This window comes from Anastrepha obliqua, chromosome 4 (genome assembly GCF_027943255.1).
Source record: "Anastrepha obliqua isolate idAnaObli1 chromosome 4, idAnaObli1_1.0, whole genome shotgun sequence".
Classification (NCBI taxonomy): domain Eukaryota; kingdom Metazoa; phylum Arthropoda; class Insecta; order Diptera; family Tephritidae; genus Anastrepha; species Anastrepha obliqua.
Window position 1 is genome coordinate 51,134,023 of NC_072895.1, and position 26,268 is coordinate 51,160,290.

At 36.8% G+C, this 26,268-nt stretch overlaps 1 protein-coding gene across 1 annotated transcript in view; it reads left to right on the top strand.

Moving 5' to 3' along the window:
- LOC129244139 (putative inorganic phosphate cotransporter) overlaps window positions 1–23,874 on the top strand; it is a 36,176-nt gene extending 12,302 nt beyond the window's left edge. Inside the window, exons 2-8 of the mRNA XM_054881753.1 lie at window positions 1,105–1,241; window positions 1,311–2,384; window positions 2,482–2,607; window positions 3,342–3,519; window positions 16,388–16,524; window positions 16,594–16,894; window positions 23,864–23,874. Coding sequence (XP_054737728.1) covers window positions 1,105–1,241; window positions 1,311–2,384; window positions 2,482–2,607; window positions 3,342–3,519; window positions 16,388–16,524; window positions 16,594–16,894; window positions 23,864–23,874 — 1,964 coding nt within the window. The remainder of the gene's footprint in view (window positions 1–1,104; window positions 1,242–1,310; window positions 2,385–2,481; window positions 2,608–3,341; window positions 3,520–16,387; window positions 16,525–16,593; window positions 16,895–23,863) is intronic.
- Window positions 23,875–26,268: the final 2,394 nt, after the last annotated feature.

The following is a 26,268-nucleotide window of genomic DNA, read 5'->3' on the forward strand; positions in this document are numbered from 1 at the left end:
GTTGTGGGGAGACTCAGAAAATGAGCCCGGCAAACACTGTTTTCGCATTTTTACGGATGGCTCCAGGACCGAGCATGGCTCCGGCTCTGGGGTCTACTTGGAATCCAGCGGGACAAAACTGCACTTTGCTCTTGGAATGCATGCATCTGTGTTTCAAGCGGAGGTGTATGCAGTTCAAGAAGCGATGAACTTTGTTGTGGAAAAACGATGGAGAGGCAGATCTATTTGTGTCTGCAGCGACAGCCAAGCTGCGCTTATGGCCTTAGACAGCCCTCAAACCACATCAGGGGTAGTGAAGTCCTGTAAATCCAGGCTGAACTATGTCGGCAGACATAACAGCCTGATACTAACATGGGTCCCGGGACACGTGGGTATCGCGAGACCTCTGACTCCTTAGCTAAGATGGGCTCTGAAGCCAACTTCTTTGGCCCAGAGCCCGCTTTGCCACTCCCCTCTGCGGCCATCACGGCCTCGATTAGCAAATGGGTAACTACCACCCACAAGCGAGCTTGGCAGGCTGAGAGAGGCTGCAGATGGACAAAACTGATGTTACCTGTCATGTCCGATCGACTGTCGCAAACCCTTCTGTCATTAGGCAGAGGGGAGTGCAGACGGCTGGTTGGACTAATGACGGGCCACTTTCTGTGGGCAAAGCACATGGAAAGGTTGGGCATCTCAGACAGTGTACTCTGCCCAGCTTGTGAAGAGGAGGATGAGACGGCGGATCACTTCCTGTGTGTCTGCCCCGCCTTCGGCCGAATCAGGTTTGAGGTCTTTGGCACTGATGTGTTAAGAAGCGACCATCTTGGCTCCTTGGCACCACAAGATCTACTCAGATTTCTTCGGAGATCGGGTAGATTTAAAGAAAATTAAAAGGGAATCCAAGTGTAGTACAATGGACTCAATTAATGTCTGAGTGCTGCACTTGCTAGTTGTCCCGAAAAAAAAAAAAAAAAAAAAAAAAAAAACAATAATATTTTATTTGCTCTTCCTTACTCACTCGACTGTTTTCGATTTACTTATGAACAATAATCTATTTAAAATATATTTGTAAAAAGTTATTAACTGTAGCTTTATTTTATTTTTTATCTTTCCATCATTTAGGCCCCCGCATTGGAATGCGCCATGTCCAAACCTTCCTGCTCTTCTTCGGCATTGTAACAGCTTATATGAGTCGCTTGAATATTTCTGTGGCACTGGTGGCGATGACAAATGCCGCAAGCACGAATCCCAATTTCCAGGTAATCAAACAGATATTATAAAAAAATTACACTTCCTCATTTTACTTATAAATATTTAAACCTTCTCAGGAATTCGACTGGACAGAGAAACAGAAATCGTACATCATGTCCAGCTTCTATTGGGGTTATGTGGTAACTCAATTTCCAGGCGGCTATCTGAGTCGTCGCTTTGGCAGCAAAATCGTGATGTTCATGTGCATATTCGGCTCGGCTATTTGTAGCGTACTTACGCCTTTTCTCGTGACATGGGGCGGCTGGCAGATGTTTTGCGCTATACGTACCGTACAGGGTCTCTTCCAAGCAACTCTCTTCCCGTCACTTCATCAACATATAGCCAAATGGTCACCGCCACATGAGCGCAATATGCTCGGCGCACTCACACACTCGGGCGCGGATTGCGGCACTGTAATGGCTATGCTTCTGAGTGGTTTGATAGCGGGTAGCTCAATTGGTTGGCCAGGCATTTCATATATTTCAGCAGGTATTTCTTTTGTTTGGTGTTTGCTGTGGCTGATATTGGCGGCAGATAATCCACCATCGTCTCGTTTCATAACAAAGATGGAATGCCAGTACATTGAGACGTCGCTGAAGCGTGACGAAGATTTCCATGAGAAGAAAATACCTATACCGTGGCTTGCAATGTTCACATCGGTGCCATTCCTTGCATTGCTCGTGGTACGTTGTGCCGACTCATGGGGGTTCAGCACGATTCAAAACCAAATTCCTTCTTATATGAATGGTGTGTTCAATATGGACATCAAAAGTAATGCTTTGTATTCTGCGATACCCTACATCGCTCGCTGGATTATGTCGTACGTATATCTCGTTTGCGGAAATATGGCTGTGGCGAAGGGTTGGCTGACGCTGACGGCGATGCGTAAAGTTTCCAATACAGGGGCGTTCTGGGTGCCAGCTTTTCTTTTGATCGGCATCGGTTTCCTAGACGATTCAAGTGAAGCATTGGCTATTGCGTTAATGACCATTAATGTGGGCTTCAATGGCGGCGCCACCACTGGTTGCTTGCTCACTATGATAGATATGTCACCAAATCATGCGGGCGTTGTAATGGGTATTATAAATCCGCTGGCGAATGTGATACCCATTATTACGCCACTAGTTGTGGGTGTGATAGTGACAGATACGGTGAGTAACTAGTGAGGGCTTTTATGTGTACTATGGAATTTTTAAAATTTTATAATTAAAAATTTACTATTAAACCACTTTCTATAACTATTTTTAGCACAATCGTTCCGAATGGCAAATTGTATTCATAATTGCAGCGGCCGTTTGCTTTTTCGGCAATTTAATATATATAATCTTCGGTACATCCGAAACGCAGCCATGGGATGCACCTGATTATCTGTTAAGGGGGAGGTAGGGTTTAGCGCTAAAAAAAAAACACTTTTTTTGTGATTTTTTTACAGAAATATGGCTTAAGATACTTTAATAAAATCAGTTACATGTTATTGTACATCTTTTCAATAAGTTTTTAAAAAATATTAATAATAAAATATTGACAAATAAGCCCATGACAGAGTTTTTTTGGAGATATGTTTTTCGAGAGGTGCTCTGCGGTGCCAATCGGCATTCGTCGTAGAATCACCTGAAACTAAAAAAATCGAATTTTTCAGTTAAAGTATGACGTAATGCTCCCCCCTACATTAATAAAATTTTTTTTTTTTCATTTTTGTAGTTTTGGGGGCAAAAAAACGTAAAACGAGCATTTTTGGCGAAAAATTTCGCCATATTTGTAAGTGAAAAACAACCTTAAAAAACAAAAAATAAAAAAAACAGTGTAGGGGGGAGGTATTTTTGATTTAGAAAACGTGTGCCAAATTTGAAAAGAATCGGTTGAATAGTTTCGGAGTTGTGATTGGCACCGACTTTTAAGAAGTCGTTTCGGGCAAAACGCGTTTGAAAAAATGACTCTGAGAAATTATCGATGCTAAGCATTCGAGGTAGAGTGCCTACAAAGGCTATAACTTTGAGAGTTCTGCTCCGATCCACTTAAAATTTTGACACAACATTCTTGAAATGATTTACTATAAGATGAGTGAAGAAAAAAAAATTCGATTTTGTGACCCTACCCCCCCCTTAAAGGACAATATTGAAGAACCAGTAAAGGTGGCGCCGAAGAGTACAATTAAGGAAATTTTTGGCTCCGATGAAAGTGAGCAGAAAGTCGCAGGTTGGGCGGTGGAGAATTTTGCAGCTGTGGAACCATATATTAATGAGAAGGAAAACAAAAGCGAAGCGACGAATGAAGGAGAAATGAATAGTGTACAAAATGAAAAGATTTAAATTAAGTCTAATTTTTACTTTATATTTGTATGTGTTTGTGTGATGTGAAAGAAAGTGCATAGTTACGCTGTGCTGAATATTAGACAACTTTCATTTTCACTTTCATAGCTTATAGGCTTATATAGCGAAACGATTAAGAAATTTCATATAAAAAAATTCGTTAATATTCGTAAGGATAATAAAGGCTTTATTTTAAGAAATCCTATTCAAGTTTTAAAGGAGTAAATATGTGAGTACTTCAGCTTAAGAGTGGTTAATCCAAATCTAAAAAGATTAGACCAAACCTTAAATATATATTAAGGATAAATGGTTTGCTAAATTCAAATTCTGATTGGCGAATATAATATGACGATATTTTTCTTGCGGGAAATGCTTACTTTGGTGTTTTTGGGGTGCTCGATTATGAATCTTATTTGAGATTTTAAAAATCCAAAATGGCGGGAAAAAATGTTCAATATAAGTGCCTTATATTACAAAAAAAAATGTTTTGATTCATTTCCGAATAACAGCAGAGATTGAATGAGAAGGCAACAGCAAATCGATATTTTGGAAGCTGCTACGACTAAAGAACTATTATATGGCTTAGGAATAGATTACACAGTGTAAGTAATTAAATAATTTGTATAACTCTACATAAGTCGATAGAAAGCTTTAAGTGAGTTTTTCTCAAAACTATGGGATTTGAACTGATTATCACTGTAACTTAAAAACCGTTTAGTATTCCGCCATATTATTAATTTAAAAAAAAAGCTTCCATCAGGCACAAGATTTTCTATTAAAAAAACTAATTTCTCTTGTTCGATTGATTTTAGATGAATCTCCAGGGACTTGTGATGATCACCGCAAGTGACTTCTGGAGAAACGGGCTCAGACTTGCGTTTTGAAAACTTATTGTTAGGTTTTATTTATAATCAGATTCAATAAATAAATAATTTATTAATAAAAAAAAAATAGTCAACTAAAAACCTATTCTCTCGGTTCTCATATCAGCTAATCATAAATTCATGAAGCTGTTAATACCATGTAAAAGGATATTTAAAAATATAACACAAAAATGTATAACAGTTATTCCTAATTTTTGGCGCTCGATTATGCCAACAAATTATGAATAACATAAAAATGGAGAGAGTAAAGTAACACTTGGCTGCTGGAGAGACGTTCATTTTATGCTGGAGGAATTTTAACTAGCAAACACCATATGATCTGAGAGCATTATGGAAAGGATAATGAGATGGCGCCCATCGCGGTACCGTTACTTTGCGCTCAGCGAATTTGACAATGAGTTACATCGTTTTAGCACCAGTATGGCCAGATTACCATTTTCGTAACTTGATTTAGCATTTTTTTTTGTTATCTAGTCTCGGAGTTTTAGTTCTTTCTTCATGACATTAAAATGTAATGTTATAATTTTGTAAAATATACATTTTTTAAAAATATTTCAATAACTCAATCAGTTTTATCAGTTTTATTTAGCTTTACTTTTTTTAACATCTGGTAGCATTGCCCGCGATTGCAAATCTCTCTCTCGCTACTGCAGTGTTGCCTAGCTAAGATATAAAACCGTACTAAAATGACCATTTTAAGAAAGTAAAACACCAAATTTTTATTGAATTACTTAAAGAACTTTGTATGCGTGACAAATTGTTTTTAAAATGTGCACTTTTTTAAATAAATGTGTTATGGTTATGTACAATTTAATTAATGAGTTCTTTCGTTAAGCGAAACTCTTTTGTTAAGGGAACTGTTTTGCTCTATTTGAGGTTATGTAACAAGATAAGGTGCTCTTTTTGTAAAAATGGCGTTATAGTTTTTTCAGTAGTATTTTGTTGCTTATTTTTACTATGAATACACCTCTTGATGCCCTATGTCCCACTAAGGATTGATGACCGGAAGAAACGATTTCATCTCTATGGTTTTAATACGCATTCAGTAAGTTCAGACGCTAAAATATTCTCAGAGTCACCTTTTTAACATTCTTTTGTTTAATAATACAGTTTTTTTTTACGTACAGTTTCGGTAGCTTTGATTTAAAAAAAAACGAAACAAATACCAAACTTAAAAAATTTCACATTTTGGGTATAAAAAAGCACTAAATTTATTGCGAAGAGCAAATGATTGGCAACACTGCATAACTCGGCAAACATGACGTCACGCATTCTCTGATGGGCGCAATCTTGTTTCTATCATTCTTGATTGGAGAACATATAACTGCACATTTTGTAACGTACAAATGCATTTTTGGTAGAATTTGGCATTGTTTGTGCACCTCTGTTATTGCCCTTGTTTGAAATTGTAGATTATAAGATGCGATAAAAAGTGAAATTTAACCAAAAAAACAACGAGAAATTTATAAATTATATTTTGGTAATTTGTTTGGACAACACAAAAATTTGTAAACAAACTCCAGCTGATATATTCTCTTCTACCGGTTTTTGCAAGTGATAGCAAATTTCACGTTCGTTAACTTTTTTGCTTTTTCTGCTCTTCAAGAGGGAATTCCCGCTTACGCTAATTTTGTTATTGAACAAAACTATAATTATAGTTCATGTAAAGAGGTATGTATGCACATATTTGTTTTATTTTTCGCTCTGTGCAGGTTATATCGAATTACGCTTTGACAAGCGTAAGCTTTTTGCTCTTTACCTTTGCTCCATCTACGGTAATGTAATGAACAGTGGCAGTTGAATATGTTAACACGACATTATTTGTTTCCAGAAAGCTATAGTCGTTTTCTGAATTATCAGAAACACGAACCTTATCAAACATTTCTTTTAATTCTATTGCGCTTAGAAGTGAGCTAAAAAGAAACATTTAAAAGCTAGAGGCTATTATTCACAATTGATAGGGAGTATATTTTGTTGTCAAGTTCTCTCTTCTTACGCATTTAATTTATAGTATTTGTCACTCGCTAGATATGCGTGAATTTGTAAGACGCCATACGAGCGCATTGCTTTTGTTCGGTATTTTACAGCTTATCATTCGGATCGATCGTATTAATTTGAAAGGGTACAGCAGGTAACACAACGAACTCTTTAAATCTTGCAAATCCGTTGGTATATTATGATTCATGCAACTAATTCACTAGTCGATTGACATTACGTAGCAAAATAATTTTCCTCTCTTATCCATTTATATTTGGCAAAATAATACGGCTGTCATTGTGATGCTTTTCGCCATGGCTTGTCGGCAGGCTTAAAGTTATACCTCAAGTAAAAACAATATTTATTTTTAATAGCAAAGTAGAGCAGACATTTTAAGGTCACAACCAAACTAGTTTCAAACGTTAGTACCCATGTGTGGTACGCAATGCCCAAGATAACTTTGCTCCATCTCATAACTGCACTTTTATTAAATAATGGGGTTTTTACTTTTTCATATTACTCAAGAACTCATTTAATTTATTTATAATATTATTTATCGATTTCAAATATCAGTTAACGAAGATGTTCGTGCAGTTTTACTACAGAGAAGCTGAAATCGCAATTGTCCTTCAATCGTAATTGTGCTTGGCCGTTCACTAACAGTATCCTCTCTACGCCTTTCACATATTTTTATTCGCAGCCTCGGAACCATTTATAACCACTTTGAGACATACCTGTAATACTTTTATCAGGCACATGGCTTCAAACTCTTTAACTCTCTATGGAATCTGTTTTCTACATTAGCCGACGATTTTAAAAATGCCCCAAATTTCTTGGTTGCTTTTTAATTCGAAGTTCCAAAGATCAAAGACCTGTGGAAATTTAGCGAGTGGTTTGACCAGCATTTTTATGTTTTCACGATAGTCGGTTCTACGTAACCGGAATGCCCTGGATTAATATCCAGCCAAGTACTGCCACTTCAGCAGCATTCTCCGTACATGTTAGGGGGATGTTTATGCTGCTACAACAACAACAAAACTAGCATTTTAAAGTTTTCGATAAAGTATTCTCGCATGATTTTCTATGCTGCCACCTCCTATAAACAACCTGCAAGTACATTTCGAAGCCCTAAATTTATTGGCCCAACTCTTGAGTTCCCGATAGCGCTGCTTGCTCGAGCTAGTATTTCCGACGCGTCTTCCTACTTGTTTTCTGCTACTTGGACAAAGCATGTATAAGGTTGTCAAAAAAGTCTTGCGGTATTTTTATTGAATTTTCAATTGTTCATAAAATTGGTTATAATATTGCGATTTAAGTCAAATATGCGCCGTTTTGTTCGATGACGAGTTCCCAACGAGATGCCAACTTCATAATGCCCCTCTTATAGAAGCTCGCTTCCCTATTGTCAAAAAACTCGGAGAGCCAATTTTCACAGGACTCTCTTGAGGACAACTTCCGACTACCAAGCTCGTTCGCCATGGACAGAAATAGGTGGTAATCACTTGGTGCGAGATCCGGACTATACGGTGGATGCAAAAGAACCTCCCATCCGAGCTCCCGGAGCTTCTGGCGCGTCACCAAATGTGTGTGTGGCTTAGCGTTGTCCTGATGGAAGACAATTCGGCCTCTGGTGATCAAAGATGGCCTCTTCTGCATGACTGCTGCATTCAAGCGGTCCAGTTGTTGGCAGTACAGGTCCGAATTGAGCGTTTGGCCATAGTGGAGCAGCTTATAGTGGATGATTCCCTGCCAATCCCACCAAACACACAGAAGAACCTTCCTGGCCGTCAATCCAGGCTTGGCCACCGTCTGGGCAGCCCCACCGCTTTTCGACCACGACCGCTTGCGCTTCACGTTGTCGTAAGTGACCCACTTTTCATCGCCAGTCACCATCCGCTGCAAAAACGGGTCGATTTTGTTGCGATTCAGAAGCGATGCGCATGCATCCATAAGGGCAAAAATGCTTGTCGTGTGGCACCCATACATCGAGCTTCTTTTTGAATCCAAGCTTCTTCAAATGGTTTATAACAGTTTGATGACTCATGCCCAGCTCTTGGCCGATGCTACTGCTGCTACTATGCCGGTCTCTTTCGATCAATTCAGCGATTTTATCGCAATTTTCAACGACAGGCCTTCCGGACCGTGACGCATCTTCGATCACCTCTGCACCAGAACGAAAACGTTGAAACCATCGTTGTGCGCTGGAAATGGAAACTGTATCGGGTCCATAAACTGCACAAATTTTATTGGCAGCATGAGATGCATTTTTGCCTTTATCGTAGTAGTACTGTAAAATATGCCGTATTTTCTCTTTAAAACTAAAAGCAAACAACAATTAATCAAATACGTGTTAGCACGTGAAAAGAGCTTTCCAAAAAGCTCTAGCGTGAACCGATGCGACGAATACAACTAGAACTACGCGCTTGCAAAGACAAGCTTGCGGAAATACCGCAAGACTTTTTTGCCAACCTTATATTTATCCCAACACATCGCAGGCCGAAAGATACTCGAACAATGGACTTCTTTTTATGAGTAAGAGTTGAGTATTGCTCTGGTAGGTCGGCCAGTTAACAAAATCATGGCAACCGCTTTTTGAAATCTGAGTACCTTAGAAATTTGAATTGTGATGTATCATCATAGATACTGGGTTCTGCATTTGGCCCTTGCTGAGTAAATTTTTTGTAGAGTATAGTTTTAAAATGCTATAGTAGAAATATGTGTATACACACATACATATATGCAAATGTTTTGTAGAAGTAGGAGCGATAATGGCATTTGTAAAGCCAACTGTGGGGGTTTTCTGATTTGCCCCTCCTTTTGCAGGGGAATAATTTATTTTTAGTCTACTGATACAAAAGTAAAACAACGCACTGCGACAGAACGAAAGAAAAAATTTGCTAAGCAACGAACAGCGAATGTCATATAACACTATGCAATAAAATTATTATTTTTTAATATCACTTGGAAATTATTAGAAGCTTTTGGTGGCTTGCGGGTAATTGAATTCGAATTCAAGTTGAATGAACTACACTATGCAACAATATTTTACTTTTTGAACATCATTGGGAATTAATCAGCCACGTTTCATAGCTTGTGAGTAATTAATTTGAATTCCAGTATGCGTGTTGTTGATAAAAACTACACTATGCAGCAAAATTTTATTTATTTTTATATCACTGGGAAGTGATTATCCGTTTTTGATTACTTGTGGGTAAAATAATTCGATTTAAAGATTAACGCACTGCTAAAGAAATTACACTACGTAACAAAATTTTTTTTTGGAAGTGGGAAGTGATAATCCGTTTTTGATAGCTTGTGCTTAATTTAATTTGAATTAAGATAAACGTGCGTTTGCACGAACTACAATATGGAACAAAATTTAATTTTTTGGAAATCACTGTGAAGTGATTATCCGTTTTTGATAACTTGTGGGTAAAATAGTTCGATTTTCAAGGCGCAGCTAAAAGAATTACACTACGCAAGAAAAATATATTTTTTGAAAATCACTGGGAAGTGATAATCCGTTTTTGATAGCTTGCGGGTAATTGAATTTGAATTCAAGCAAACGTGCTTATGCAAGAACTACACTATACAACAAAATTTTATTTTTTAGATATCACTGGGAAGAGATTAGCCACATTTAATAGCTGTGGGGAGCTAAATCCAAATTCAGTCCCGAAAATTCTCCTTTACGTCAAAGCTTTGGGAAAATTTAGTGCAAGCTATGGAAATAATGGATTTAAGAAATTATTACAAATGTAGTTAAGCTGTTACTATTTTATGAGACGATATTAATATTTTTAGTCTGAGCATTGGAGGCTCATTTTGTTCAAACGCAATATATTGTGTATAAAGTATGTAGCTTCTGCTCAAATATGAACGAGACGGTATCAATAAAACGGTCCGCGGATGACATATGGCAAAAATAATTTTTTTGTTTTTTGGTAGGACTGTTGTAAGCTTACATGGAAAATTTCAGCGTGATATGTCACATAGTTTGTTTTCTGTGCTACTGTAAACAAGTCAAGCTCGAGTGTGTTCTTCGAATTTAACGATGGAAATTCAAGTTGAACAAAGAATTTGTTTGAAATTTTGTTATTCCAGCAAAATTTCGGCTTCAGACGCCTTAAAAATGTTGCAGACAACCTATGGGGACTCTGCTCTATCGCGTGCACGTGTTTTCCAGTGGTACAAATCGTTCAAAGAGGGCCGTACATCAACCCAAAAAACCACGCCAAAGTCGCTCAAAAATTAAGGTTATGCTGACTGTTTTTTTTCGATTACGAAGGTGTGGTGCACTCGGAGTTCCTTCCGCAAGGCCGATCGGTTAACGCTGAATATTATTTAGACGTTTTAAAGCGTTTGGGCGAGAACATTCGTCTTAAAAGGAAGCAATTGTGGGACAACAAGTCATGGTTCTTGCATCACGATAATGCACCAGCTCACACATCACGTCTTGTTCGCGATTATTTGAACAAAAATAATGTTAATATCGTTCCGCAAGCACCGTATTCGCCTGATATGGCTCCATGTGACTTTTTCCTGTTTCCCAAGCTCAAGTTGCCGCTCCGTGGAAAACATTTTGAGACAATTGAAGTCATAAAAGAGTCGAAGAACACACACTAGCTTGACTTGTTCACACTAGCACAGAAAACAAACTATGTGACATATCACGCTGAAATTCGCCATGTAAGCTTATAACAGTCCTACCAAAAAAACAAAAAAATTATTTTTGCCATATGTCATCCGCGGACCGTTTTATTGATACCGTCTCGTTCATATTTGAGTAGAAGTTATATATATTAAATATTTTAATACCCAAATAAAATCTTCTGTTATTACTCAAGCGAAAACTACTTTTGTATGGAAATCAATGTGTGATATAATTTCTGTATAGAATTTTTAATAGAGTGAATATTTCGATTCGGCGTAGGAATGTTGTTTTCTATTCTTATCGCGTAGTCATTATGTATTTTATTATATCGATGTACATCTATTATTAAAGCAGCATCTTTCATCTAATTATTTCGTATTTCTTAATATAAAGTAAACAGTGATTCTTAATCTGGTTGTTTTTAGTAATTTTTGATGCCTGCTTTTTTTTTAAGACAGCATGCATCCTATCAGACATCTAGTCGGCCAAATTATGCAAAAGATGCGGTATAATTTCATTATACAACAAATCTTTGAACATCTTGTTCAACCCAGCAAGAGTTTTACGTTTCTACCTTCTCTACAGCTTTACGGTAAAAAAAAATAAATAATTGGCGCGTACACTTCTGTTAGGTGTTTGGCCGAGCTCCTCCTCCTATTTGTGGTGTGCGTCTTGATGTTGTTCCACAAATGGAGGGACCTACAGTTTCAAGCCGACTCCGAACGGCAGATATTTTTATGAAGAGCTTTTTCATGGCAGAAATACACTCGGAGGTTTGCCATTGCCTGCCGAGGGGCGACCGCTATTAGAAATGTGTTTTTATTAATTTTGCTTTCACCGAAATTCGAACCAACGACCTCTCTGTGAATTCCGAATGGTAATCACGCACCAACCTATTCGGCTACGGCGGCCGCCGTACAGCTTTATGGTGGGTCCATGATTATCCATAGGATTCAAATCGGTGCTATTTTCATTTCAGTCTGTCTTATAAAAGCCGATTTCTACTCAATAAAAACCTACCTGCAAAGGACAAAAATGAATATAAAATTTTATTTCTATTATTTGTGATTAAATTGAAGAACAGAAAAAATAAAAAAATAAAAAGTGAAAATTCAATTGTTTCTTCAATATTAAAAATTGTCACCACCGATGGAAAACCATTTCTGTTCCTGGACAGTGAAGGGTTTAGGAAAATAATGGATCCAATTTATGAATCACTTGGCATGAACCCAATAACGCTTAAGGCTTTATTAGTTATTAAGCTCCACTCGTAATTAATAATAAATATATATGTATATATGTACATAAAATATAGCAAAATAATTGGAAATAAATTTAAATTATTCTTAAAAAAAATTCATTTCTTTTTATCTACAAGGCAAATGAAGACCTTTTGCATTGACTTTTTCAGTAATTTGCTCAGTTACTGAGTCTGATTTCGCGAACGTTAATCGTATCTCTCCTTACACGATGTTTTTAACAGAACGTCACACGAATGGCTGAACTCAATGCGTTCAAGAGAAAACAAAAACAAAAGAAACGAAGTCACTTGCTCAGAGAGTGTGTATGCTTTTTTCGGTTGTATTCGCGAACAGAGCGTAAAGAATAAAACGGTTAAAAGTTATTTGCATGCTATGCTTGTAACATAACGAAAACAAAGGGAACATTTTGACGTGATAACGTCTTATAATTCGATTTAGCCGGCTGCACGCACGAAAAAATATGTATGGCGTTATCTTGTTCAATAGTCGTTATCTTGTTCAATAGTCGTTATCTTTCTTATTCGTCGCTATTTTGCTCAATGGTCGTTACCTTGCTTGAACTGCAAGCGAGAGCGCGGAGCGAACGACAAAGAGCACAATCGGCCCCCGCGTTCGGCAACGTTCGACATCTGGCGCTGTCCTACTTGGGGGAGCACACATATGTATGTATATGTGCATTTGTATATAAATTCACATACTTGTATTTGCATATGCCTTATTCCTGTGTGCATTGTAATGAACCATTTCTCTGTTGAGAATAGGACGATGAGAGGAAAAGTAGGAAATATGAAAGGGAGAGTTTGGGAGATGATGGTGCCTATTCGTGTTGTTGACTTATTAACGTCTGATGCGCAATCGGAATTGAACATACATATCTTTCATGAATTTGATAAATGTTTCGTCATTTTTCACGTTTATGTAAATGTGTTGACCTATTCCATTGCGATTCCATTTACCTCCTTCTCTATATCCCTACAAAATATCTATCAAAGAAATAAAATTAAAATTTTGTTTTGAAAATTGCAACCATTACATCAGTATTTTCTTACGACGTTGTCACGTTAAACTATCGACAGTAAACCGACTTTACAGACAACCTCTTTTTTTTCAAAAAATCGCTGTTTGCGTATTTGGTATTATCTCTATGTGTCAAACGGCACTAAGCGGAATAAGCAGGTAAAGGAAGGATGAAAAATGTATAGTCTATGGTCCTACCTCGTATTTATCGCAAACAAAGAACGTAGAACGTTCATTCAATTCCCGCAGCTTCTCATACGGGGAATATTGTACGTTATAATACGTCTTTTCTGACATTTGAGTTTTATGTGTATTTGTAAAGATAAAATAACTTAGCGCCCATTTTATATATTTTTTTTAAACTTGGTCCATTGAAGTTGTGGCTATTACAATTTTTGTTTTTTTTTGTTTATTTAGGAGGTACACAACGTTAGAATATTCAAAATAATTGTTTCGGCGATAAAACAAAGCGTATCAGGTTTTTTCTAGTATTTGTACAGTATGGCGTCATTCGCAAAAATTATAAATCTTCCGACTGGCTGATGCCACGTTCATTTCACATCGGGCCTAGTTCTGCATAAAGGAATATTTCAAATTTTAAATATTCATAATTAATTTCTTATACTTTCCAATTCATTAGTCAGTAGATATGATTGTCTGGAAAAGCCAAAACGCATACCAGAACTGTACTTTATGTGTACATAAATGAGAAAAATCAATAAGGAATCTTGAATATTTTTCAGCTACGCTGCGCACTGTTAACTTCATACTCTCCATTTTTACCCCTGTCGCGATAGCTTTGGTGAATTTACTCGATCATACGTTTTGTGAGAAATGTTCTCTATTTGACTGTTGTATCTATGCATGGTGAAACAATTTTAAAGGTGAGCTCTTTAGCAGACCGTTATTTGGTTCTCAGCGAATTCAACAGAATCAGGCTTCACTTGGTGTGTATTCAAGGCGAATTGAGTACTGAAGGTGGGGCCATTGAAAACAGTTACTTTACTCTGACGCCAGCTCCCTTCCCAATACAAAACAAACAAACAAAGTAGGAGAAATTACATGTTTGTGAAAATTCAGTGAATGACTTGGTAATATTGCGATTTGTGAGATTAAATTTAAACAAACTAATGCAAGCGAAGTGCCACGCGTGCATTTTTTTGCGTTCTCGTAGGGGAGACGCCGTGGATAGAAAGTATGTGTCTGCGTATAATTTCTTGTTTTTGGTTGTTTCCATCGCTTTCGCCTACTCTTCTTCTTCACAGACAAGTAATTCCCCTTCCATTTGTTTGTTTATTAATGGACTCTCACGATACGTCGAATTCGGAAGACGCAATCTCTTTCTCTATCATTCTTGGGGTGTGTTTACGAAAGCTGAGACTGTGTTGGTCATATGCGGAAACAATAAGCCAATGACACTTCGTTGTCGTCTAAACAACGACCGATTGGACGAGGTGCGTGCATGCATGTAAAATGATCGTGCAGAACTCGGCTGGCATATCCCCAAGTGACGTGGTAGCCAAAGTTCCCCTCACAATTTTCTTTTTAACCATAGCTAAATAGCCAAGGGTGATAGATTACTAGGCTTTGTCAATAAATATGGCGAAAAACTAAATTGTGAGAGGAACTCCGGCTGCCATGTCACGGTAGTGATTCGCCAGTCGAATTCTGCACTATCATTTCATATGCGTACATGCCGTTGTTCAGAAGGCAACGAAGTGACGTTATGTTAATTTTTTTCTTATGTCACTAACACCTTCTTAGTTTTTTCGTAAACAAACGGATTCAACTTAAGGGAGGGGTCTAGGGTTTGACTTTCAAAATATCGATTTTTTGGAAACAGCTTTTTCTTATAGTAAATCATTTCAAAAATATTGTCCCAAAATTTCAGCTCAATCGGAGCAAAACTTTTGGAGTTATAGACGTTTTTGTCCCCACTCCTCTGCGACAGCTGCGAGCGTTTGGAGCGGAGCGTTACGCGTTTTTCTCGAAACCACTTTTTCAAAGTCCGTGACTATTAGAACTTCAACAATATTTAACCGATCCTTTTCAAATTTGGTATACAACTTCTATATATAAAATACCTCCCCCCCACTGAGAGATTTTTCACTTTTTTGTTTTACATTAAGGGCGGTTTCCACTTATACAGCGAAAAAATCAGTGAAAATCGCACTTTTTGCTTCAAAAACGCGCTGGCAACGTAAAAATGAAAAAAAAAAAATCGGAGCCAGTGGGGGGGAGGTTTTGGTGATAATTTAACCAAATAATTCTGTTTTTTTTATTTCAGGTGATTCTACAACTAGATACGATAGTCACCGCAAATCACCTTTTGGAAAAGGCGTTTTCGGAAAAGTTACCTCACCGGCTTATTTCCCGATATTTTCTTACAAAAATTTAGTACAATATTGTTGAAATGATGCTTTATAATGTAAAAAAGTTTAAATACATTTTCACTATTCATATCTCTAAAGCAAAGTCTCAAAAATTCATTAAAAAAAATGCTCAAACCCTAGACCCCTCCCTTAACTCCTACTACGTCAACCCATCAGCGGGCTCTGCAAAATTCGCTGAGAGTCGGCTAAGGGTCTGATATTAGCCACACCATATACTCTTTTCACCATAGCTAAATAGCAAAATTTTAAAAATTACGTTATCCCCTTCATATTAAAAGCATATGCAATGCAAGAACCAAAAAATATTTTAAACGCGCTGTCTGTCGAAACATTAAAGCGTACTAAAGCGCCTCTCAAATTCAATAAAATGTAAAAATCAAGAAAACGCGCCACCCTAAAGTTAATGCAGAAGATCTTGAAAGCAGCCGAAATCAGTTTGCATGAAATTTTACGAGATGGAAAAATAGCAACTAACAACGATACTCCATCAACAATAGAAAATCTGATATAATATTTATGTATGTTGTATGCAATTCTTAAGAGCACTAGAGAATGCCATTTAATCCTCGTATTGCTACCAAAAACTTACCTTACATTTCTAAAAAAATATAAATAAATAATTTTTTTACTACCGTATTATTCCTTTTATACTCTACAGGTCTCCGGTTTGGCATTCGTCATATCCAAACTTTATTGCTCTTCCTCAACATAGTGGCTGTTTCTGTAAGTCGTCTGAACATCTCCGTCGCTGTGGTGGCGATGACAAATGCCGCCAGTACAAATCCCAATTTTTCGGTATGTATGATAGAATATTGGAGCTGTAGTTTTAATCACAACACATTTCACATCTAAACTTTTTTACAGGAATTCGATTGGTCAGAACAACAAAAATCATACATCATTTCCAGCTTCTATTGGGGTTATGTGGTAACGCAGTTTCCAGGTGGCTATCTGAGTCGTCGCTTTGGAGTAAAAATTGTGATGTTCGTGGGCGTTCTGGGTTCGGCGCTGCTTAGCTTACTCACACCTTTTCTTGTGATTCGCGGAGGCTGGCTTGTATTCTGCGCTATACGCATCATGCAGGGTCTTTGCCAAGCCGCGCTCTTTCCCGCTATTCATGAGCATATAGCCAAGTGGTCACCGCCACAAGAACGCAATATGCTCGGTGAATCACACATTTCTGTCCGCAAAGCCGCATATATGTACCCTATGATCAAAAAGTACCGGGAATGTTTCAATTAAACATAACAGAGTTAAATTTCAGGCAAATTTGTATTATCTCCTTCAAAATATGACCCGTCTGAAGCAACACACATGTGCTAACGTTTAACCCAGTCCTCCAAACACCCCCGGCAGGCCGACATGGCCTTCAGTTCCTTCGTCGTATTCTCTTTGATCTTTTTGATCGGTGCGATGGCGCGTTACTATCATGCAAAATCCAAAAATTGTTTGCTCACATTTCCGGCCGTTTGCAACATACAGCATCTCTCAAAGGCTTCAAAACGGATAAATAATATTCTTTATTGACTGTCTGGCCCGATGGAAGGTGCTCATGGTGGACTTTGCCTTGGCAATCGAAGAAAACAGTCAACATCACCTTCCCGGTTCTTTTTGCTCATACGCTATACATATCCCATCTTTTCACTGACGGACAAGAAGACGGTCGCAGTTGTTGTTTTTTATATGCATACATTTTGCGTTCGTTGAAGGTTTGTATATATTTATATATATAATATTTATATACATATGCGTGTATGCGCGTTTGGCTTTCTGGACGCATCCATGGATATTAGAACATTTTCTCATCAATATGTTTTCATATGATTGCCTTTATGGCTGTTTTACATATAAATCAATTCAAAAGAAGTATGAATAATGTTATATAGAAAATAAATTTCTAAATAACAGGTATTAGAAAAACCTGAATACACTATTTTAAATCAATTCTAATTAAACCAAATACAAAAAAATTAAATAAAAATATCGAATAAAGAAAAGTGTGTAGAGGACTTGAACCTGAGTCAAATATGGGACGATGTACTGCGTACACAACACGTCTTTCTCGATTGCGCTAAACTATAATTCCTAATGAACTTTTCTAAAACACTCATTTATTCGATTCGCAGTTTTATATGCACATATTCTGCGTTAGTTGAAAGTTTGTATGCGTAATTATATGCATATGTATGTGTGTATGCGCGTTTGGCTTTCTGGACGGATATTAGATTGATATTTTCTCATCAATATAATTTGGATTTGATGAAAGAGATTAAAGACATATGTACATATTTTCTGTTTTGATTGATTTATATAAAAATCAGGTCATATCCAGTATGAACAATTTATACCGAAAAGAAATTTCCATTTATGAAAAAAACAGTATTTTTAAGAAATTTTAATTAAAATAAACTCAAAAATTTTACAAACTTTCCTGGTTTGAATTGTAAAAAAAAAGTGCAAGGAAAAAATATGACTTCAGGTCTTAAACCTGAATTAAATAAGTGCCAAAAAACATAACGAATAATCCCGCCGAAGATATTCTGCACCACAAATTAACTGCCGCGCGGCCTTCTTAATCGCAAATTTATTCGCTTCGCTGTGGGCATGAAATAAGTCGATTCCCTTAGTAGTGTGGCGAAAAATCTTATGAAATTCCTTAGTAGTGTGGTAAACGCAAAAAAAATCTGAATTCCTGTCCTAGCGTGGTAAGTAAATATAGAAACCCTCCACTCGCGTCACTCGCGTGGTAAATATCTGCAATTCTCCACTAGTGAGAAAAATTGAATTTGAAATTACCTTAGTATGAATCTACAAATTAGTACTCGAAAAAAGCTCATTTAACATTTTTTCCTTCTCATTGCATTAACATTCTCTGCTAACAGGCATACAGCTGTTATCTAACAGTGTGTGAAGCTTAGAATAGAGAACTTTTTTAGAGCTTATAGGAAATTAATTCAATAATTTAACAGTTTTTGCTGTTATATGCTTTTTGAGATCTATTATTTGAGAATTCATGCTCGCGAATTTCCTTATACACAAACATATATTTATTCACACATATAAACTTTTATTACTACGTATTTAAGAAAAATGTATGTATTTGCATCGCCCCGAAATTCAATACTACATACTTATCACTATAAAGCTGATATAATTTTATAATTACTTGTAATAAAGAATTTTTAAGAACAAACCGTTGCTTGTTGTGGTAGATGTGTGCTCGAGGAAAAACGTATGTTTTGTGACATATGGCACCATATTGATGCCAAGCTTAATAAAATTAGTGGTGTTAAACAGTTCTCAATGCGTTTCTTAATCAACTTAATCAAACACTTACAGATATATGTACATATGTACCGTACTTTTTATTTAAAAAATCCAGGATTTTTAAAATTTTACACAAGAAAATTTGTCATAAAAAATAATAAAAAAAGATAGTTTTAACTTCAATATCCACTATTTTTTTAATTTTCAATGCTTTTGGAAGATGTGGGTTACACTTACTCAAACCTAAGAAAATCATGTTTTAATCAGTGAGTTTTTGAAAAAAGGAAATTCACTCTGAATAGTGAATGCTATTTTTTAAGGAAATAGTTGCATTGAGCAGAATAATTCTTACATTAACATAATTTTGTGGGGCCCTATCAGAGAAGGAGACGGTTGAGCACCTTCTCTGTAAATGTTCGGGTTTGGCAGGTAGACGATTAAGATCATTGGCTTTTTTCGACAGCCTGGGGCAGTGCGCCAAACTAAATCCCATCAATCTTCTCCATTATATCAACAGCTCTGGCTGGCTGTAGATATCTGTCTGTTGGAGGTCTCATAATGGTATCAAAACGGTGCTTCAGTGCTAGTTGAGGAGTGTCAGACTGGCACATCAGTCATTTCCCCCACCTACCTACGTAGTTATACAATTACACGGTGAATCAGAACTTTTGAAGTGACATGATGAGTACTGTAGATCTAGTCCAGAACGGCGCGGAACTGTATTCAAAAAATTTTTAATTTCAGTTCTTTTATTTATCGTTAAAAAACCGATTTTGGATGTTTCCCGACTCTTAAAAATTCATAGCTCGTCTGCATTTTAACCGATTTCCAATCTTGAAACAGTTTTGTTGAGGTAAATGTTAGTCTTCTGACGCATGTCTTCAATTTTTCACGCTAAGCAAAAATAACCACTGATTTTTCAACACAAAACTTAAATTGTAGTCAATTTTTCCAATTTTGCGAGTTTAACGAGATGTTGTCAACAATATTGAAATGAAATGTTTATTTATTAGTAGAAAATCTTATAACTGTGTCTATTCCGAATGTAAAAAGCAATTAATTTCACTAAAAATTATATAATTTAACTAAAATCAACCTAACCAAACTTCATTAACCTGAACGAATCTAACGCAACCTGAGCTGAGTTTTTTCCATGTAATAAAACAGTGGCTAATTTGAACATAAAATACTGTAAAAAATGAAGCATGAATTAAATGTTTTTATTAAAAGTTACGTTTTTAATTCAAAAATTTAAATTACAATCTCAAAACTGTTTACTTGATCTTCCACGTTTGTAAGACGTATCATTTGTTTCACGTACAAGTGACCACCAGTAATTTGACAACATTCTAATTTGGCTTATTCCTTCGAAATGCTTTTCCATTGCCAATATCTCTTGGTGAAATCTTTTCCCCTGTTCATCGCTGAACTGGCCTAGTTTTTCTGGGAAGAAATCTAAATGAGCATGCAAAAAATGAACTTTAATTGACATTCGGCATCCCATCTCTTCGTACGCTTCCAGAAACTCATTCACGACGTTAACATAGTTAGCACTTTTTTCTTTTTCTAAAAAGTTGCGACATAAAGAAATGAAACTTATCCATGCTCTTTTTTCAACTTCATTCAATTTCAGCACAAAAGTTTCAATAACTTAAAAAAAAATCGTAACTTTTACAGTTTTCAAATACGTCGAACCAACGATTGCTTGAGACTGTCCAAATTTCTGTGAGGTCTTCAACATGCCATGTTCTCCAATTTTGATCAACAATTGGAGTTCAATGGATTCAGATCTGGAATTCCATACGGTCGATCTTCTGCGGCTTTAAGCCAAGGAATATTAAATTTTAGCCACTGTTGAATGATTTTTGCCTTATGGATTTTCCAAAGCTCTCCATTGGAGAGAATATTGCTCAACTGTTGCACCACATCTTCTAAGATATCCTCCTGGTACACTTTTGCCCCGGTCTTAATCACCTTTTCGCAGAAATGAAGAGATGTAGTGCCTTTACAAGACACTCCAAACCAAACCATTACGGAGGCTGAATGGTGACTACGCTGAACCTTGTGAACAACATCTTTTGCGTCTTGAGAAGTTTTAGCATAGATTTTGTCGGTTACTAAAAACTTCTTCAAAAGTGACAACTTGCATCTGTGGAAATAATAATTTCATGGGCGTGGGCCGCGTGCCACCGAATAAGCTGCTGCGGCAATGCATAAGAAAAAAAGCAAAAGTAAAGGACCTTTTCTTGTGAATTTGTTCTCGTAGGCATTGTAAAATTTGTCGCAGAATTTATGGCAAGACTAAGTACGATATGATCAGAAAGTACCGGGAACGTTTAAATAAAACAAAACAGAGTTAAATTTCAGGCAAATTTATTTTATCTCCTTCAAAATATAACCCGTCAGAAGCAACACACATGCGATCTCCTCTATCACTGAAATCTCCTTCCACGAAGTGGTAACTTCAACTTGGGAAACAACAAGAAGTCGCACGGGGCCATATCAGGTGGATACGGTGCTTGCACGATTGTATTTGCTTGGTGTTTGGTCAAATAATCCAGCACAATTTGAGTCCGGTGCGATGGCGCGTTATCATCATGGAAAATTCAAGAATTGTTTGCCACATTTCCGGCCGTTTGCGACGTACAGCTTCTCTCAAACGCTTCAAAACGCATAAATAATATTCTTTCTTGACTGTTTGGCCCGAAGGGATGATGCCTCATGGGTTCCACGTGCGCGGTTCGTTTAAATTTAACATTCCTGGTACTTTTATCATAAGGTGTATACTTTCGTGGATAATAAAATTTGGTGTACGCCGTTTTGACTAGTTTTGACTTTTTTACTTTTGTTTATTTAGTTTCTATTAATTTTGTGTAAAAGTCGAACTCATAATACAACTAAAATTATATTAACCGTTTTTGCAAACTTTTTTCAAAAATTATAAAAATTCGGCAAATTTTCTCCCATGTTTCAAACTTTTTAATCAGATTGTTTAGAATAATTGTTGGTATGAAATTATATAGCCCATTGAATTTTAGCATTAAACAGTGCAAGTTGCAAGTAGCTACAAAACCCCGCTAATTTTTTAAATTATTCCCGCTGACGTTGTAATGCATTTTCTTCCTAGGACAAAAAAGAGCTGCACACTTAAAAACATTTTTAAAATTTGGGCTGAGAAGTTGAAATATAATACCTGACAGAATTTAAAAAAAGCATTGACAAATTTTATATGTATGTAGTTCAAAACGTTACGTTATATGGTTTTTGTTGTAGTATCGGGGTTCTTTTTAGCTACATGAGAACTATCGATATCGATAACTATGTTTTTACAGCAGAGAATGTCAAACTGTATTCACATTTCTGTTCAGAAAGTTTTAACAAGTCATCATGACTGACACTGACTGCTGCCTTGCAATTTCTGTTTGCATTACAAAAAGTAACATTTTTTATCGCTTGTAAAGATCGCGCAACATGAAGCAGAGTGACGTCAGATTTGAAACTTCAGTGATAATTTGTTTACGCTTCGCCACTGCTTTTCAGCGACTTCAATATCAAATATATCAATTAAAATGACGTGCGATATAATTGTTTGCAAAAACAATTGCAAAAGCGAATCAGTAATTTTTTGTTCACGCTTTGCAAAGCTTCTATTCTCTCATTGTGCTTTTTACTTCAACTTCTTTCCTTAGTTTTCGCTTGGTTTGATAGCTAAAACATAGCAGCTACAAATCTGATATCACACCCGCAAAATTAAGCTCTACAAGCCGTTGTTACGCTGTTGTTAGTACAAGGGGGCGCAAAATTAATCCTGGATTTTCTTTTTGAATAACTCCTTTACTAAATAAAAAGATGATTTTGAGTGATTCAAATCTTTATTTTAACCTTTACGCACTCCATTGATTGTCAAAAATGAGTGACGTACGGCGCTATTTGGAAAAATTATAAATCTTCGGATAGGTGATTAATTTTGCACGACCGTGTTAGCTTAGGTTAGGTTAAATGGCTTTCCTAGCTTAGAGCACACTTGGACAAATATTGAAAATCCGTCCGTTGTGATGCCATACATGGGAGAGGAGAAAGGAGAAGGGAAGGAAGAAGGAGCCTTCGGATTACAGACGATGATGACCATGCATTTTACGACGACGCTGACGGTGGCTGATTTGCATTCGTAGTTAGCCGCAACAAGCTACTGATGAACTTCACCATATTTATGATATTTAGACCCGCTATATCCGCAGGCGTAGCGAAAAAATGAGAGCCCAGATGTCTAAATCTTTGCCAGACGAGAGCAGGGCATCTGAGAAGAAGATGTTGAGATGATTCCACCACGTCCTCAAGACAGCTTCTGCAGAACGGACTTGAGGCAATCCCAAGTCTCACCGCATGAACACCTAACGGACAATGCTCGGTAAGGATACCCACCAAATTCGAGAGCTGGGGCTTTGTTAGCCTTATGAGTTCCCTCAAGCGTCCCCGATCTACCCGTGGCCAGAAGGATCTCGCGACCTTGCACGTTTGCGCATTAGCCCAGCGCTCACTGAGTTGACTCGTGGCCCATCTTTCCAGGAGCAGACTACAGGTTCTTAAGGGAACCCCAATTCTCTCATTTCGCGACGAAACCGTCTCCAAAGTTCTCTGTCTAGCCAGCTCATCAGCCCAGCAGTTTCCCTCGATGCCACTGTGACCGGGAACCCAAATGAACCTGATGCCGAAGTATTCGGATGCAATCGAGGGAAAAGCCAGACATTCCCCGACCTGCAAGTTAGATGCCCTTTATACATATAGAGTGGGCCAAATAACGCCTACTAATGTTAAGCACAAATAACTTCTTTTATTTTTTGACATATTTATTTTTCTCGTTTTGTAGGTTATAATTGAATTGTTGGATATTTATTATGGAACTCTACCGCAATACCACCAACAACGACTAAAATACGCTATTCGTTTTACACAATTAGCCACACAAATTGATTTTTTAAATAATGTTTTGATGTCGGATGAAGCGCATTTCCATTTAAATGGTTATGTCAACAAACAAAACTACAAACTGTGGGGCTCTGAAAATCCAAGGGCAACACACCAACATCAGTTGCATGTAGTAAATGTAGTGTTTGGTGTGGTGTTATGGCCACTAGAGTTATCGGTCCATATTTCTTCGAAAATGAGGATGAAACGCCGGTTCGATTTCAGGAGCTTCTTACAGAACTTTGATGGAAAACTTTTTGGGGCCAATGGAGGAGCAGTATCCTAATTTGTGGTTTCAACAAGATGGAGCAACTGCGCATACTGCTAGGCAAACTAAGGACTTGCTGCGTGAAATTTTTGGCGAACGCCTGATTTCCCTTGGCCACCTCGTTCGCCAGATTTGACTGCGCCCGACTTCTTTTTATGGGGATATTTAAAAGACAAAGTATATCTTAATAAACCAAAGACTATTAGACAGCTGAAACAAAATATTTCAGACGAAATACTGAGCCTTCACCCAGAAACATTATGTGGTGTAATGGAAAACGCGTTAAAAAGAGCCAATCTTTGTATCGAGAAAAATGGTGGACATTTGTCTGATGTAATACTTCATACATAATTCCATAAAATATATTCAATGTATACAAACAATTAACCAAAATAAATGATTGTTGCAAAAGCTATTTGTGTTTAACATTAGTAGGTCTTATTTGGCCCACCCTGTATAATTGGCGCATATACCCTTTCTAGGTGTTCGGCCGAGCTCCTCCTCCTATTTGTGGTGTGCGTTTTGCTGTTGTTCAGTTTCACGGCGACTCCGAACGGCAGATATTTTTATGAGGAGCTTTTTCATGGCAGAAATACACTCGGAGGTTTGCCATTGCCTGCCGAGGGGCGACCGCTATTAGAAACATGGTTTTATTAATTTTGGTATTTCACTGAGATTGGAACCTACATTCTCTCTGTGAATTCCGAATGGTAGTCACGCACCAATCATTCGCCTACGGCGGCTGCCGTAAAAACATGGATTAATGATACCATATAATTTTTGAATAAATATTTGGGCATAGAACGCTGGCCGTAAAACAAGTGCCGCATTGTGCTCGCAATGAACAACAAATGGAATCGTGAGAGGACTTTAGAAAGAAGAGGAGAGTTGAGTAGTAATTTGATCAAATTATTCTCTCTGCACTGTTTGATAGCATTTCCTTAGAAATTAAAATGTCATTCCGCAACCATCAAATTCTCCTTAATTAAAAAAAATGCCTTTTGTTGTATGCAGAAAATGCGCCACACCATCAGGGAAAAAATTATAAAAAATCAACGCGAATTTTAAGCCACTTCAAGCTAGCACTGCAATCCATTTTTTTAATGCTGATTGAAAAGTTTGAAATTTTGATGAACATTTTTCGATTTTTTATAAATCTTTTACAAAGTTTGAAACTTTTATTTATGTGATATTTATTTCAGATTGAAGTTTTATAAAAATTAATGAAAATTAAAAAACGGCACAAAAAATACGTCCAGACTGGTTAAAATTTAATGTACTTATTATTTTGAACATGAGTGTTTATGTGACGCGACAGCCTTCCATTATACCACGTAAACAAAAAAAAAATCAAAAAATCCAAAAGATAACGCAGGAAACTCCTGATACCACTTTGCATATAAAGATTTCCACTCATACACTAATCTAATTTCGGCATAAGTACTAATAGATAGGAAGATAATTAACAAAACCTTCAAGTTTTGTTTACTCAGACGTACTTGAAGTTCATTCAATATAATTCTTGTTGATAATGTCATGAAAAGCCTAATATTTTTTTTTCTAAAGTACTTCAAGATGTCAAAAATTTTTTTAGCACAAAATTGGTTTTTCAAATACTCGACAATGCAAGACAAAATTTTCGAAGTGGTGACGTTTATACTTGTTGATATAATAATAAAGTAAAACACGTCTTCTTCTGGCAAAGAACTTCATTTCACTCTCCTTTTACAAATACTCTTCTTAGCTTAAAGCGTAACTAATATTTTACATTTAATGAGAATGGGAGAAAGTAAAACTAGCAATGAATGTAGGAATGCATGTTGTGTGTATGTTGAGTGCGTTACTAAGCGTGTTGGTGTAGAGTGTGAGAAAGTATGTAAAGCAGTTGTTGGTTTACATAAGAGTTAGCATAAGTAATTAAATATAAGAGTAGCATTAAGTTAGAATTAAGAATAGGTATAATATAGGAATAGGTATATACGTATATAGGGTGATCATGTAACTAAGTATAGTAGGATGTAACATTATAATATAACTCC